The sequence below is a fragment of the Sphaeramia orbicularis genome, chromosome 16 (assembly GCF_902148855.1).
Source record: "Sphaeramia orbicularis chromosome 16, fSphaOr1.1, whole genome shotgun sequence".
In the NCBI taxonomy this organism is placed as follows: Eukaryota; Metazoa; Chordata; class Actinopteri; order Kurtiformes; family Apogonidae; genus Sphaeramia; species Sphaeramia orbicularis.
The window spans coordinates 19,297,241-19,311,312 of record NC_043972.1 but is presented as its reverse complement, the minus strand read 5'-3'; the positions used below and the strand labels follow the sequence as shown (position 1 = coordinate 19,311,312).

The window sequence follows — 14,072 nt, the reverse complement described above, 5'->3', positions numbered from 1 at the left end:
AAATGCTCGAAGAACTACAAATGCACCACTATAGCCTCTTGTCAAGGCCAATTTTCAGCTTTTTTAATGTCCCTCTCCTTTTTTAATTTTCGTTTGGCGCTTCCACTTAGCTGCTTCTCCATGTTTGCAATGTTTTGATTCGCGTACGTCGCGTATGTTGCGCAGTTCTTGACGTCTCACATCCTGCTCAGTGCACACACGTTGATTTGCGTCACCGCTGATTCGCTTTTTGGACTGACCAATGAGGAAAGGGTCTCAGCTCACAGTCACAGACAGCAGGAGCAGGGTTTCTGTGCAGTGCAAAGGCTCCGGGCAGCGGACAGTTTCATTTATAAGCAAAAGATAACCAGATATTTTCGTTATGCCCGAGCTACCCAGGGCCCTTCAGAGGTCGCGGGCCCCTGGGCAATTGCCCAGTTGCCCATATGGTTAATCCGGGCTTGCTAGGCAGAGGCAAAAAAACCCCACTGATACAGATTATCACTAGCAGGCTTAAAATGCACACACATTAGCGAATACCAACTTGTTCAAACTATTCTATTGGAATGAAAAAGTGCTGAAAAACATTCTGGCTGGACTTGAATGGACATGGCTGTTTGACGGCAGCCAGCTTTTATGTGAGGCTCTTTCCTGACTCAGTCCAGCCTGCTCTGCATGCAGCACGAAAACGAACCAACTCTGGAACTTTACTCTGTACGTTCTGCATTATAAACTCACAAAATGTGCTCTGCAGTATTAGACTGGTCGCAACAATGAATGAGTCCAAGTGGAAAAGGTACACACATTCTTTACTCCAGCAGAAGTGCAGGAACAAAAGGCTGTGGTGGAAGTAGATGTAGTGACTCATCTTCTTTACTGCAGAAAAATGGAAAAATTCCAGGCTTTGAAAGATGTTAAAAGGATAAATGTCACAAGTAGGGCTTTGAAGGACATTATTTGCAAGCTTATAATACACAGGAAAAGAACATGACATTAAATTAAAGAAAAGGAGCGAGATAAGCACTACATCATGGAATCAAAGAGAATACAAATATGTGTCTCGTTCTTGTTTCATTGCTTTTTGTTTCATTGCTCCATCTTTTATGTGTTTTTATGCATTAAACATCATTTTTGTCTTCTTAGGTCTTGTTGACTTTTACATCTTTTTAGGTCATGTTAGCTCCTCTTGTTGCATTTTCTATTGTTACAGTTTTAACCTTTTTGCCGTATGTCCTTTATATTTTGTCAGGTAATTTAAGTTTGTCTTATTATTTCTTTTACATCTCATTATATAGCTCTTCTGTAACTTTTGCTGTCTTTTGCACCTTGTTACATATTATGTATTGTACATTATATTTGTTGCCTTTCGTGTTTTGTAAGAAATGTTCCATTATTTTTGTTTTGCATCTTTTATATCTTATCTATTGTATGACATATTTTACATCATTTTTGTTCTCTTACATCTTTGACTTTTTTTTTTTACATTCTTTAGTTTTCTGTTGTCTTTTTATATCTTGTGACATCTTTTATGTTATTTTTGTTTTATTAGGTCTTTTACATCTTTTACATCTTGTTACATAACTTTTGTTTAATTACATCTTTCACACAAATTTTTGTTTTGTTGCATTCTTTATGTTTGTTACACCTTCTACATTTTGTTACATCCTTCATTTAATTCCATTTAGTTTTGTTACATATTTGACATAATTGTTTTTTTGTTTTGTTTTTTTTTTTGTTTTTTTACATCTTTTACATCTTGCTATGTCCTTTACATAATTTTTGTTTTCTTATGTCGTTTACATCTTTGTACATCTTTAACATAGTTTTTATTTTGTTATGTCTTGTTACATTTTTTTAAGGAAAATTTGCTACATCTTTTACATTTGTTTGCCTTAATCTTTAATTTGTCACATTTCTTTACATCATATGTTTTGTTACATATTTTACATTTGTGTCTTGTTATACATATATAGTCATTTTTGTAATTTTTGTTATCCTACATCTTTTTAGGACTTCTACATCTATTTATTCATATTGCTTTGTCTCGTTATTTTGTCATATGTATCTTTTCTGTATTCATGTTGCTTCCACTTTGTTGAAATATGTTTTAATTTTGATTAAAACAGCACTAATAACCCAATAAATACATAAGGAGTATAAAGTGCAGATGCTTGTTTTGAATAAAAGTAAAAAGCTCCCAGAAGGAATAAATGCGCCGTATCCATAAATAAGTCTGCATGAAAACTCTACTTCCCACCTCTGCAAATGACAGTAGTCTTTTTTTTTATTGTTTGGATCCCTGTATGTGGTAGATACGGACTCTTTACTTGTCAGACAGCAGCCACAGTGTTCTTCATCTTTAATAGAAGCATTAATGTTCGTGATTGCCGTGCAGTGCCACCTACAGAAACTCAACCTTCATTAACTGAAATTCCCAGGAAGAAGCATCACAATATCATCCCTACTGCTTAAATGTCTATTTCTTGAGGTGCACAGTGGGAACGGCACAGCACCGAACAAAAAAAAAAAAAAAGAAATAATCAAATCTTTAAATTCTCTTCCAGTTGCAATAACATTTTAAGTTTCTGACAAGTGTGACAGATTTGGCTAAAAGTGTTTATGTATCATGGGGTGCATTATTCATTCTGCATTTGTGTCCTATCTTTTTTTTTTTTTAATTAATTTTTTTTTCATTTTGGTCCAGATGCGGCGTCTGATCACCCGTGGGGAATGGCAGTCGGAGCAGCAGGACACCCTGAAAACTGGCTCGTCCACTAACAACAATGACGAGGAGAAGTCCCGACAGCTGGAGAGAGAGAACCGGGAGCTGCAGAAGATCATCCAGGAGGTGAAAACCCACATACCATCGGAAATATATGCACATTTGAATGCAACACATAATATTTACACTTCCACATTAACTTTTCAGCTCAGCCTGGAGGCAGACACATTATACAGACTGATATACATCGAAAGTACACATTCCCATAATGTATGCGCATGTGTAATGATAATATATGAGTTGGCGTATTTGCGGTTTTAATTTTTCACACCTCGCAAATGAACACACTGTGCTGAATTAGGATTTAGGTGATAATTTCATGATTAGAAACTATTTGTTCTTACAAATCATATCCTCATCTTTATTCAATTAAATTGGTTTGCTGTTCACAAGTTCATTTTTGGCTTAGGGCTCTAAAATATTTTGAACGTGGGACCCAGAATTATATCTAGTGTGAACCAGAGACCCAAGCTGACAAAAGCATAATTAATAAGTAGCCATGAAATCTACACATCCTCCCACCTCCACTGTCTTCACACTGCATTAACGTCTGCTTTTTCTACAGCATCTGTTCACACCTGGCTTTAAAGTGCATCTACACATACGTCTCCAGTGATTACTTATGATTTGATCTCACCTCCCAACTCCATACGTAATGAACAAGCCCATCTGTAAGCTTGTAAAGTATAGATTTCAAGTTCACCAGACTGGATTTTACATTATTTAATTTTCACATTTTATTCATTGAGCAGCTTAAAGGCTACCAGCAGCTTTTAAGGTGGAAGGTTTTCTTGCCTATTACTCACTGGAAAAGCTGATATAAAGGAATCAATCCACCATCAATGTCAGTAGGAGAACTTTGACCATTTCAACAAGTCTTTTACATATTTGGGCAGAAACGTGACTATTATCTGTCATAAAATCTAGTGAAAATGTGTCAAGTACGAGATGGAGAAATGAACAGTTGCTTTGTTTATGTTATGTACCTCAATACTAGCATCCTGAAAGACAAATATAAACAAGAATCAATGATTAAAAGTGATTAGCAGCAACTGATTTTCTTTGTTATGGGTCGAATCATGAATTTAACCCTTTATAGAACAATCAAAGACCTTAGTATGTTATTGGAGGAAAACAAGACTTTATTACTTTTGTGAAATTAAAAAAAAAAATTTATTGTCATGTAGAAAATAAAGGTCAGTGAAGTTACTGTATTTGGTTCCTTGCCTATATGTGACAAAAAATAATAATTCCAAGAAACAGAAATAAAAAAATACAAGAAAAATACATGTACGGTGAAAGGAACATGTATTTTAGAGCGTTAGAACATCACTTTTAGAGCATTAGACCAGCATTAAGTGCGGATCCAGACCCCTGTCCACATCCACATTATCCCTTTGAACATCATTCCTTACATTAGTACCATTACTTCATGGTACCTAACAAAGCAGGTACACTCACTGTTTATGCAGAGGTGGACCTTACAGACCCTGTAGACCACACTGGACCTGAGATTGTTGACTCACTGTCCTCACTGGAACTGTTGCTGTCAATGTCTGGTAATGTGTGTGGAAATAACCAAAAATAGTCACTTGCCCGATAAAGGGTTAATGTGAAATGATCAAAGCATTAACATCTGATTTGTCGGTCAGGAGGCTTAGAGATCAGGGAGCTGCAAGAAAACCACTGTCATAATACAGACAACCCTGCATTCAGTTTTATATTTGTAAATGATGAATGCAAGACTATTTTCTTATACAATAAATAATTCATTAATTTAAAACGATGCTTTTACACTTTCCTTTTTTTTTAACTTTTGAACTTTCCTAATAAAGAGCATTAATTAAGTATTAATTATATAAGAATAAGCTACAAATGAGAAAATAAAGCAAATAATTGTGCTCACAATTTAAACTGTAACCTAAGCCTAACCTAAAATACGAACCATTCTTTGTAATGTTGGTGCTATTGTTTTTAATGGATTATTTATTGTATTTATTGTTGGTTTGTTGTCCGTGTGATACTGCTGGCTGTAGAACAAATTGTCCCTTGGGGATAATAAAGTTTACCTTGACCTTGACCATTAAGAATACCATTAAATCATTAGATCAACAAAAGTATCGATAAGAGAGGTAGCACTGATAAAACCATCTTAATGATAACCATCCCTTACTTCTTTAATCTGTTCACTGTTTAAAGAATAAGTCCCAAACCAACTCTGAGGTTAGTCTGATTAGATCTCAGTGTATGCTCACTGCATACACATACAGCTCAGATCATTGAGGGCACAAGTTAATACCAGGTCTGAACACACATAGACGTGTAAATCACACTCATCATTTGTTCCTCATTCTGGTCCCATATTGTAATGAAAGAAGATGCTTGAGCAGTATCCTCACTTACTCGCATTATAAAATTAAAACAGCTTCCAACAGCCTTCTACTAGCAAAAACAAGAACCACTATAATTGAACACTACTTCCACAATTGCACTGTTAACTGATATCCAGTTAATTGTTACCAATCAGAACAATCTCTTTGTGTGTTTCCTTTGCATCGTTGTATTGCTTGGGAATCACAATGCTAAATATCTCTGAATATCTACATTACTCAGCAGAAAAGAGATTGTTATCATTACATTACTGCACATTTGGTTTCTGTGTGCTTCCATAATGAAGAAGCTGTGATTTATAGTGATTATAGAACAGCTAATGGGCGATGTTAGGCATGACCTGTAGAGGTTCTAAATGAACTACATCATAGCCTCTTTGAGCTTCAGTACTGATTACTTTAATCAAACACAATCAAGCACAAATGTGTCATCTGTAGCCTGCGGACCAGATACTTCTGCCTGGGAGCAATTGTTCATTTGTGCCGGCACATCAGTCTGGCACTGCATTAAAACTGATTTCCACTGAGGGTAGATCGAATAAAGCTAATCACAACCATTTATTTACCTGATATGAGACAGGTCAGATGCTTTTGTCTGTGTCCATGTCTGATTGGCTCTAGATCTGTTCAATAGCGTTAAGGGATATCTTGGTCTGAGTTTGCTTATAACACTCTTTGGAAATCAAAAATGAACCGAGGGGGCCCGGACTAATTCTCATTTAAGAATTATGCTGTATTATTTTGTTATTGTTTTAGCAAATAATGCATATATATCCATCATATTTGCAATAAACTATAATATGCAGTGTTGATATTAGTTTATAGTGAATACCAGATGCAGTGAAAAATACACTTATATATATGTATATAAGGTAGATATAGGTATATTAGCACTACATTTTAATTATCTGATGCCAGAAGTATGCACATTGCTCATCCCTTGTCGATGGGCAATGGTGAGATTATAAATACCAGATCAGGGAAGAATAAATCAGAATCTAGATTAAATGTGTAAAACAGCCTTAGTCAAAACACCCAGACTAATGCTCTTTTAACCCTATAACGCCAAACGTGTCATATTTGATACATGAGTTTTGAAGCTCTTCACATGATCAGTGTGATGTCCTTTTTTTCTTGAAAAACTTGATATATACAATTAGATACATGCAATACATGGATAATCCACCAGGGGGGAGGAATTTGTTCACCAGAGGCCTTTCCAGTGACACTACAAGATTGTCATTAAGGAGAAAGGAGGCAGAACTTTGCCAAATTTGAAAAGGAATTACCAATTTGTTAGACATATTTGTGTTATATTATGGTTTTTTGTTTGTTCAAAAATGATAATGTTTGAGCACTGAGATCAAATATGATACAAAATTGAAACTCACACATTAAAATTGATGTTTAAAAAAACTTTTTTTTTTGGTTGTTCAGAAGGACCAATAAAGGCTCTAATTTCAAACAACTGGAATTTTCTGTCAATGATTTAATGATTCAGGTTTTACAGCAGGGGTGTCAAACTCAGGTCCTTGAGGGCCGGTATCCTGCATGTTTCAGATACTTCCCTCTTCCATCAGGCCTGGAAGCTGTTACATCATTATCAGGCTTCTGCAGAGCATGATGATGAGCTGATCATTAATTGAACCAGGTGTGCTGGAAGAGAGAAATCTCTAAAACATGCAGGACACCAGCCCTCAAGGACCGGAGTTTGACACCTGTGCTTTACAGGGTTAAGGATTAGTGTAGCAACACCAGGTTTTGTCATGTCTGCAACCAAGTCTTGTCTTGTGTCCTCAGAAAGAAGAACGTGTATCTGCGCTGCGTAACCAGCTGGCTGAGCGTCAGGCTCTACGTAACCGCCGCCGACCCTCGACAGGACAGAATCAGAACCACAACGCCCCGCTGCCCTCGTCCCAGCAGGATCCCAAGTCCCTGCTGCCTCCGCCCGGATACCCCAACCCCACCACGGACAATCATTCCCTACCGCCTTCATTCTCCAACTCGTCCAACCTGTACCCGGCGGACAGCAAGATGAGCCGCAACCACTGTCACAACAGCCAGATCCCACTGCTGTACAAATAGGCAAGTTCCGGGGCAGGTGGGGCAGAGGAGAGAGCGCACAGTGCACACGGGGACACAAAACACAGCGACACACTGTGACTTTCACTTGTTTGGGAGATGAGCACAGCGGTGTAGTGACACTGTTTTGCATTTGGGTGTGGAAGCACAATTTGTCCACGTGAGTGCTTTACACTTCGGCAGCTTCGAGAGGAGTCACGCAGGTAACACCCGTCCTCACAGGTCAAATCTCACGTGTGACTGGTCAACGTGGTGACAAGCACATCGCAGACTTACAGCACTCTTTTCAGAGCTCAAAGAACAGACGTTTGATCATTCCTCTCCCTTCTTATCTGTTCTGTTGTGGAGACACCGCGTCAACAAAAAGGAAACGTCTGTGTGTGTCTTTGCTATTTCGTCTCCACCTTTGTCTCTCCAGTTTGTTGACTAGAAAAGCACATAAAGTAGTGATTTATATTGTTCTGTAATATCTGATCTGTTTTGTCATGGAGGTTGTTGTTAAACTTCTTTGTTTACTTTTAGGGAGAGTTGAAAAATTTTACCAAGGGACGGAGCAATGTACAGTTTTTTTCCCAGTGTTTCCTCCTCAGAGCGGCTGGTTTCACTGAGAAGCGATGATGTGCATTATTAAATAGCCATAACTATTCAGAAGGGCCGACAAGAATCATATGATGTACAGTATATAAAGATGGACACGGTAGCTCCCTGAAAGTGAAGTCAAAATGTGTTGACCGCCTCCTGGTGGTTGGCTGCATTATAGGTCAGAAATGACACCTATTTGAAGTGACCAGACTGGATCAGTCCGAGAGAATCTGTTGTAATTGATTGTTCAAGATCAGTTATTTTTCCAGTTATTATTAAATATTGTCTTAAGAGCAAATACATTTTCTACATAATGCTGCTTGATATGGGCAAAAAATTTAATCTACAATTTGAACTGATTTCTTTTCTCACTACATCAACTGCAAAACAAAATGACAGCACTTATGGTGGTGTAAATTTTCACTATTTCGCAATAAAGTTTATAAAATCATAATTTTAAATACATTAAAGCACCCCTGATATTTAATGACATGACAGGCATATTCACAATGAATATAGTACTACAACTGAACAGCTTTCGATTTAATTTTTGTTGCGCAAGAAGGAAAGTAAGAGTAGTAAAAGGAATCAGTAAGAGGAAATACTAAGAGGAAGCAATAATCTTAAGGTATTTTTCACAGTTTTCAGAAAGCATGATCTCTCTTTCTACCATTTTTTAGCTGGTTATTTCCTTTTTTTACTTAAATAATAAAATGTATCAACATAAAAATGTAAGGTGCTAAAAATGAAAGTGCATTCGTTGGTAAACTATTCATCACAATTATCGATTGTAATCTGAAAGGTATTATTATTTATGTGTGAAAGGTTAGTTAGACTGACTTGGTTAAGTTGCTTGTTTACTTTTATGCTTACTTTTGCTTGACAAAACTCTGGATTGCCCTGATTTAAAACACATGGTTACAAAAGGTTTTTGTGTCACCTAAAAGGAATGATATGTAAAAAAAAAATCTGAAAACACTTTCAGAATTCAGAATGGCACCATCATATGCATCCCTCCGGCTGATCCAGTCTAGTTCACACTATTACACAGACAGTTATGGTGATTCCTGTCTTATTAGGTAGATTTCACCTGGCTGATGTGTGTTCAGGTTATTATTTCTGTCTGGTTGTTTTAAAAAGTTATCTGATGTATGTATATTTGACTTGGTGTGATTAAAAAGCGATGAGAATTGCAATAACTGACACACTGGCTTCACTTTTGGGGAAAACGTAATGTTGCCATGGTCATTTTTATGTATGGTCTGTTGTGTTCAGATACAACTCTGCATCTAAAAATCCAGTTTATTTAAGGAAATAGTTCAACATTTTGGGAATTGAGATGAAAAATGACTGTTCAGGAAAGTCCACAGTGTCAAACAGTGAACAGTCAGGGAGAATGAGAGTCTCTTCACCAAAAACCCTTTATTAAACACACAGTATTTAGCAAATCTACATAATGTATCTAAAAACAACTAGGCCTATGTTTCTGTGTTTCTATGTTTTTTTCATTTGATGGCCTGTTAATGGTGTCATGTCCTCTTTACTTAAATTACTTTATGGTCTATTCAACTAGAATGTAATGATAATACCATAAATACATGTTTTTAAACAGGACATGTATTAAACTGTAGGTTTTTTTATTGAGTTACCTCTCAGAGAAATGTTCTGAATGACTCAAATCCAGTCTTGTAGTGCAGTGTAGTCTCCAGGTTTGATGACATAGTGCACGTCTCTATGGCTCTTATTGTGAAAGGTAAGAAAGGAAGTGGTGGATCTGCATTGGTGCCATAGCATCTTGCGCTATTATTTTGATCAAGAGATTCCTAAATACAGAAAATTCGTAATGTGTGTTCAAGTTATAGATCAGCCAACCTGTTCTGACTCTAAAGAAAGAAGTTATGTCACACAAGTTCAGCTGCTGGAAACTGCACAGAAGTCATTAATTCATCACGTCACTGCACAAAATACATCAGCAAATTGATGGTATAAATGTGGCACAACAATACAATAAAGAAGGTGATAGAAACAACCTTAAAAGAGAGATTTTACAGTTGTTTTACTCAATTTCTTTCCATCTTCTAAGCAAATAATGTTCCCAAAATGTTGAAACTGCTCCTTTATGAACATCAGGCCCGTGTTAAAGGAAAAAGCTTTCGAAGCTTGATGATTAAGGACAGTTTTGATAGTTCTGCCATTTACAGTAATGTTTAAACAATGTATTTTTGGAGATACTGTCTCGCTAGCTGAAAAATAGTAGCCATAAAATAAAGCCCTTGTCCTGCATCTACTGTAACTCGCGGACATATTCACATATTTAAAGCTGAAAAGGGAAATCCAAAACTGTAAACCTCCTGCTTGCCAGAAGAAAACTTTCTGCAGGCAGAAAACCACTTTATATTTTCTACAGCATGCAGTGAAAAGTGGCCGTTTCTGTAGATATTCAGAGAAAGCACAGTTTAATCCTCAAGGTTTTATAAATATCAATCTGTTTTATGTTATTCTTGTGAGCCTTTTCTTTTGAAGGAATGTGTTTTTATTTTTATTTTTTCCTTAACAGACAATCTGGATGGATGCTCATCGTTACAGTTAGAGGTTCAGTTTTTGTATTTTAATTTTTTTTTTTCCCATGTTGCCTTTGGGTAACTGCAGTTTTAACTGTTTCAGAGGGGATATAAAGTCATGCGACATACTGTATTTATTCAACAGTTAATCTGGATGTACTATTTCATTCATGAGCTATTTCCAGATTTTATAAAGCAATGATATCAAACAGCTAATATTTTTAAATATTCCATGTGCACTTTAAACTCTGCAGACTTTATGTTGCTGTTGTACTGACACGTTAGCTCAGGGTTTGGAGAATGACGGTCACAAGACATAAATGAATGAAATAGGCCATATTTATTAACTGTACAGTACATGGATCTGATAGTGTAACATATGAATGCAGAAATTATTTAGGGAGTGTTCTATAATCTTGCACATATATGACAATATACATGGATTTGGGGATATTTGTATTCACTATATCTAAGATCTTAAATGTTAATATATTTCAGAGTATGTGTATGCAAATATATGGGTAACATAAATAAAATAATTGTTTTTTCACTGGGTATGTTTGTGTTTAGTATTTTATACAGTGCATTGTAAAATAAAAGAAGGAATTGTTTTTGTTTTTTTTTTAAAGGTCAAGTGCAAGTGGAAATGGCTGTAAAAAAAAAAAATCTCCAAAAAACATTACATTTGCAGAAATTTTCAAATATTTTGCACTTTTTCTTTACAAAGTATTAATGCTTAATCAGACAGCGTAATAAAGAGTTAGAACTGAAGGGTTTGCTGAAAAAAAGTACTGTATTTTTAGATGCATCTACTGCTCAATAAGGTTGTTTATCTGTTTGTCTCATTTGTATTTGAGGTCAAAGGTCAAGGTTACGCTGTCCTCAAATTTGTGGCCATAACAGATTATGATGGAAGAAAAGTGGAGGCATGTGACTGAACATAGATCTTAGGTAGGTCTTATTGTCTAAATCGATGCCAATAAATTCAATGGACCTTCAGAATTCAATGGAGAAACAATGTTTTATGCATGTAAAACCAGACATCTTCAATTATATAATGGGACTAAAGATTATTCTGTTATCTTTTTAGATGTGATTATTGTCATATGGTGCCTGTTACTGCCCCCCCCACCCCCCCACCCCAAAAAAAAAGGGGAGGCAAGGGGTATTGTTTTTGGTTCAGTTTGTTTGTTTGTTAACATTTTAGCAGCAAAGCTATTGGTTAAATTCATACCAAATTGGGTTTATAGATTGCCAGTGACCCAGAATAGATCTGATTACGTTTTGGGAACAGTAGGTCAAAGTTAAAATTTTTTTCAATGAGTTTTTAATTAATACATTTTTTTTCCCATTTACTTATAATAGGTGGAATTTCAAATGTCTCTAGCAGCAAAACTATTGGTTGAATTCACAACAAATTGGAATCATAGATTACCAGTAACTGAGACTAGATGTCATTATATTTTGGGAAAAGTAGCTCAAAGTTTAGATTTTTTATGAATTATTTTTTTTAATCTTTTTATTTTCCCATTTACTTATATTGGGCAACATTTTGCATGTCTGTAGCAGCAAAACTTTTGGTTGAATTCAGACCAAATTGGGTTTACAGATTACCAGTGACCCAGAATAGATGTGTTTACATTTTGGGAAAAGTAGGTCAAAGTTCACATTTTTTATTAATTAAAAAAAAAAAAAAAAAAGTCTTCTCCCATTTACTTATAATGGCCAAAATTTCAAATATCTATAAAAACACAAATTTTGTTTCAGTGTACCTCAAACTTGGCACATATATAGAGGCAACTGATATGGTGACATCACCACACACATAGACATGATGACATCAGCTGGATTGATGCCAAAATAAGCTACAATATGGGCGAGGGGCGGGGTTTGTTGTGCCTGGCACCACTTGTGTTTAGATGTAAATGATATGTTGAATATAAATGTAAATGATATCTAAGAAACATTGACTTGAAATAACCTTAAAAATTCTTTTGGATTGAAGGATGAAGTGATCAGATTTTGGCAGCCGAGAGTCATCATCATGTCTCAGGATTTCAGGCCCTGATGCAGCGACAGTGGACGTATATCCTCAAACTTGTTCTTTCTGAGGTGGTTCAAGTAAGTACTTTCAATAAACTGAAAGGCACAAAATGTTCTGCAGAGAAACACTAATATGTCAGAAGTGTTCTCTTTCAATACAGGGTGAGTCAGAAAAAAACGCTCTTTTCATTTAAAGAAATTGTACCACTGAAATGGAAATGCTTATTTTTCTTTTGATTATACAGTCATATTGATGTGGTTATTGAGCATGTCTGGTGATTGAATCATTGATTTATGGTTATTAAGTTTATGCCACCGTGAATGAAATTGAAATTGTCAACCATTACAGCATGTTTACTCGCCATCAAAATGTTTTGTCTCAACGAAATCGTCCGGCACGACCTTCAACCTGGCTACCATTCAGATTGATGCAAATCTGTGCTCGTTGTCGCATCTCTAACACAGCTCTTCTCGCCATTCGTGTTCGTCGTAGGGCTTGGATTTCAGCCGTGATGCGATTTCGGAGTTCCTGAAGAGTTTGTGGAACAGTCTGATACACACGGTTTTTAAGATACCCCCACAAGAAAAAATCAAGGGGGGTCAAGTCCGGGGATCTAGGTGGTCACTCTCTCTCCTGACCCAAACAGACAACTCAATGAGGAAATAATACCTGCAATCGCTGTGGTCTTGCCATGATGAAAACTCCCTGGGCACTGTCATGTAGGCCTATGTCCTGAGTGTGAAAGCAAAGCCCCGACTCCTGTAATTGTTGTCAATTTCAAGTTTGTTCACTGTGGCATACATTGTGTTGGCAGGTATTTCAGTGCCCAATAAACAATGGACCTTCTCTCTCTTATGCAATGCAATAAATCTATGACTACATCACCAGACATGCTCAATAACCACATCAATATGACTGTATGGTCAAAAGAAAAATCAGTGTTTCCGTTTTAGCAGTACAATTTCTTTAAATGGAAAGAGCGTTTTTTCTGACTCACCCTGTATAGTGTTAACACATGGTTCAGAGTGTGAAATAATTTTAGTTGTGAAGATAAAATAAAAAGTAGACTAAATCATTCCTAACTTGCAGTGTAAGAGTTTGGATTTGAAGTAGTGACTCAGTTTTAGTTGGAAAAACAGCAAGAGCAATGAGAGGAACAGAACTCCTCATATGTAAAGGATGTTACTGCAGAGGAAAAAGTTGAATTATATCTATATCAGTGTTTTCAACTCAGTAAAGTAAGACAAATTAAACATAGTGCATCATGGGAAACATTCTATAAACAGCATGAAAATACAGGGTTAATTTCTGAAATAGTACATGACAAGGTGAAAGTGTGATTATATAAAGGCTATGAATGCAACACTGGACTTTTCATAAGGAATTTCTACCTCAGTTTCTTTTTGTGCTGAATGAAAGTGTGTTGTTTATTTTTGTGCACAGCATAAAAATCCCACCAACAGTTTCCATCCTATTTGACTTGTGACCTGTGCTTTTGACTCCAGTATTTCAGATGTTTGTTTTGTTTGTAGAAAATGGAGTGTACAAGAAATGGAGTGTACAAGAAAATATCAGAGTGGAGAGAAGTGTTAAAACCTTTGCACCTCTTTCCTGTCATTGTTCTGAATTATATCTCTTTTATGCTGCTTTGC

At 36.1% G+C, this 14,072-nt stretch overlaps 1 protein-coding gene across 1 annotated transcript in view; it reads left to right on the top strand.

Annotated features, from left to right (window-relative positions):
* The window catches only part of gabbr1a (gamma-aminobutyric acid (GABA) B receptor, 1a), a 213,993-nt gene extending 203,067 nt beyond the window's left edge, over nucleotides 1–10,926 (top strand). Inside the window, exons 23-24 of the mRNA XM_030157135.1 lie at nucleotides 2,684–2,827; nucleotides 6,952–10,926. Coding sequence (XP_030012995.1) covers nucleotides 2,684–2,827; nucleotides 6,952–7,236 — 429 coding nt within the window. The 3' untranslated portion in view covers nucleotides 7,237–10,926. The remainder of the gene's footprint in view (nucleotides 1–2,683; nucleotides 2,828–6,951) is intronic.
* The last annotated feature ends 3,146 nt before the right edge of the window (nucleotides 10,927–14,072 follow it).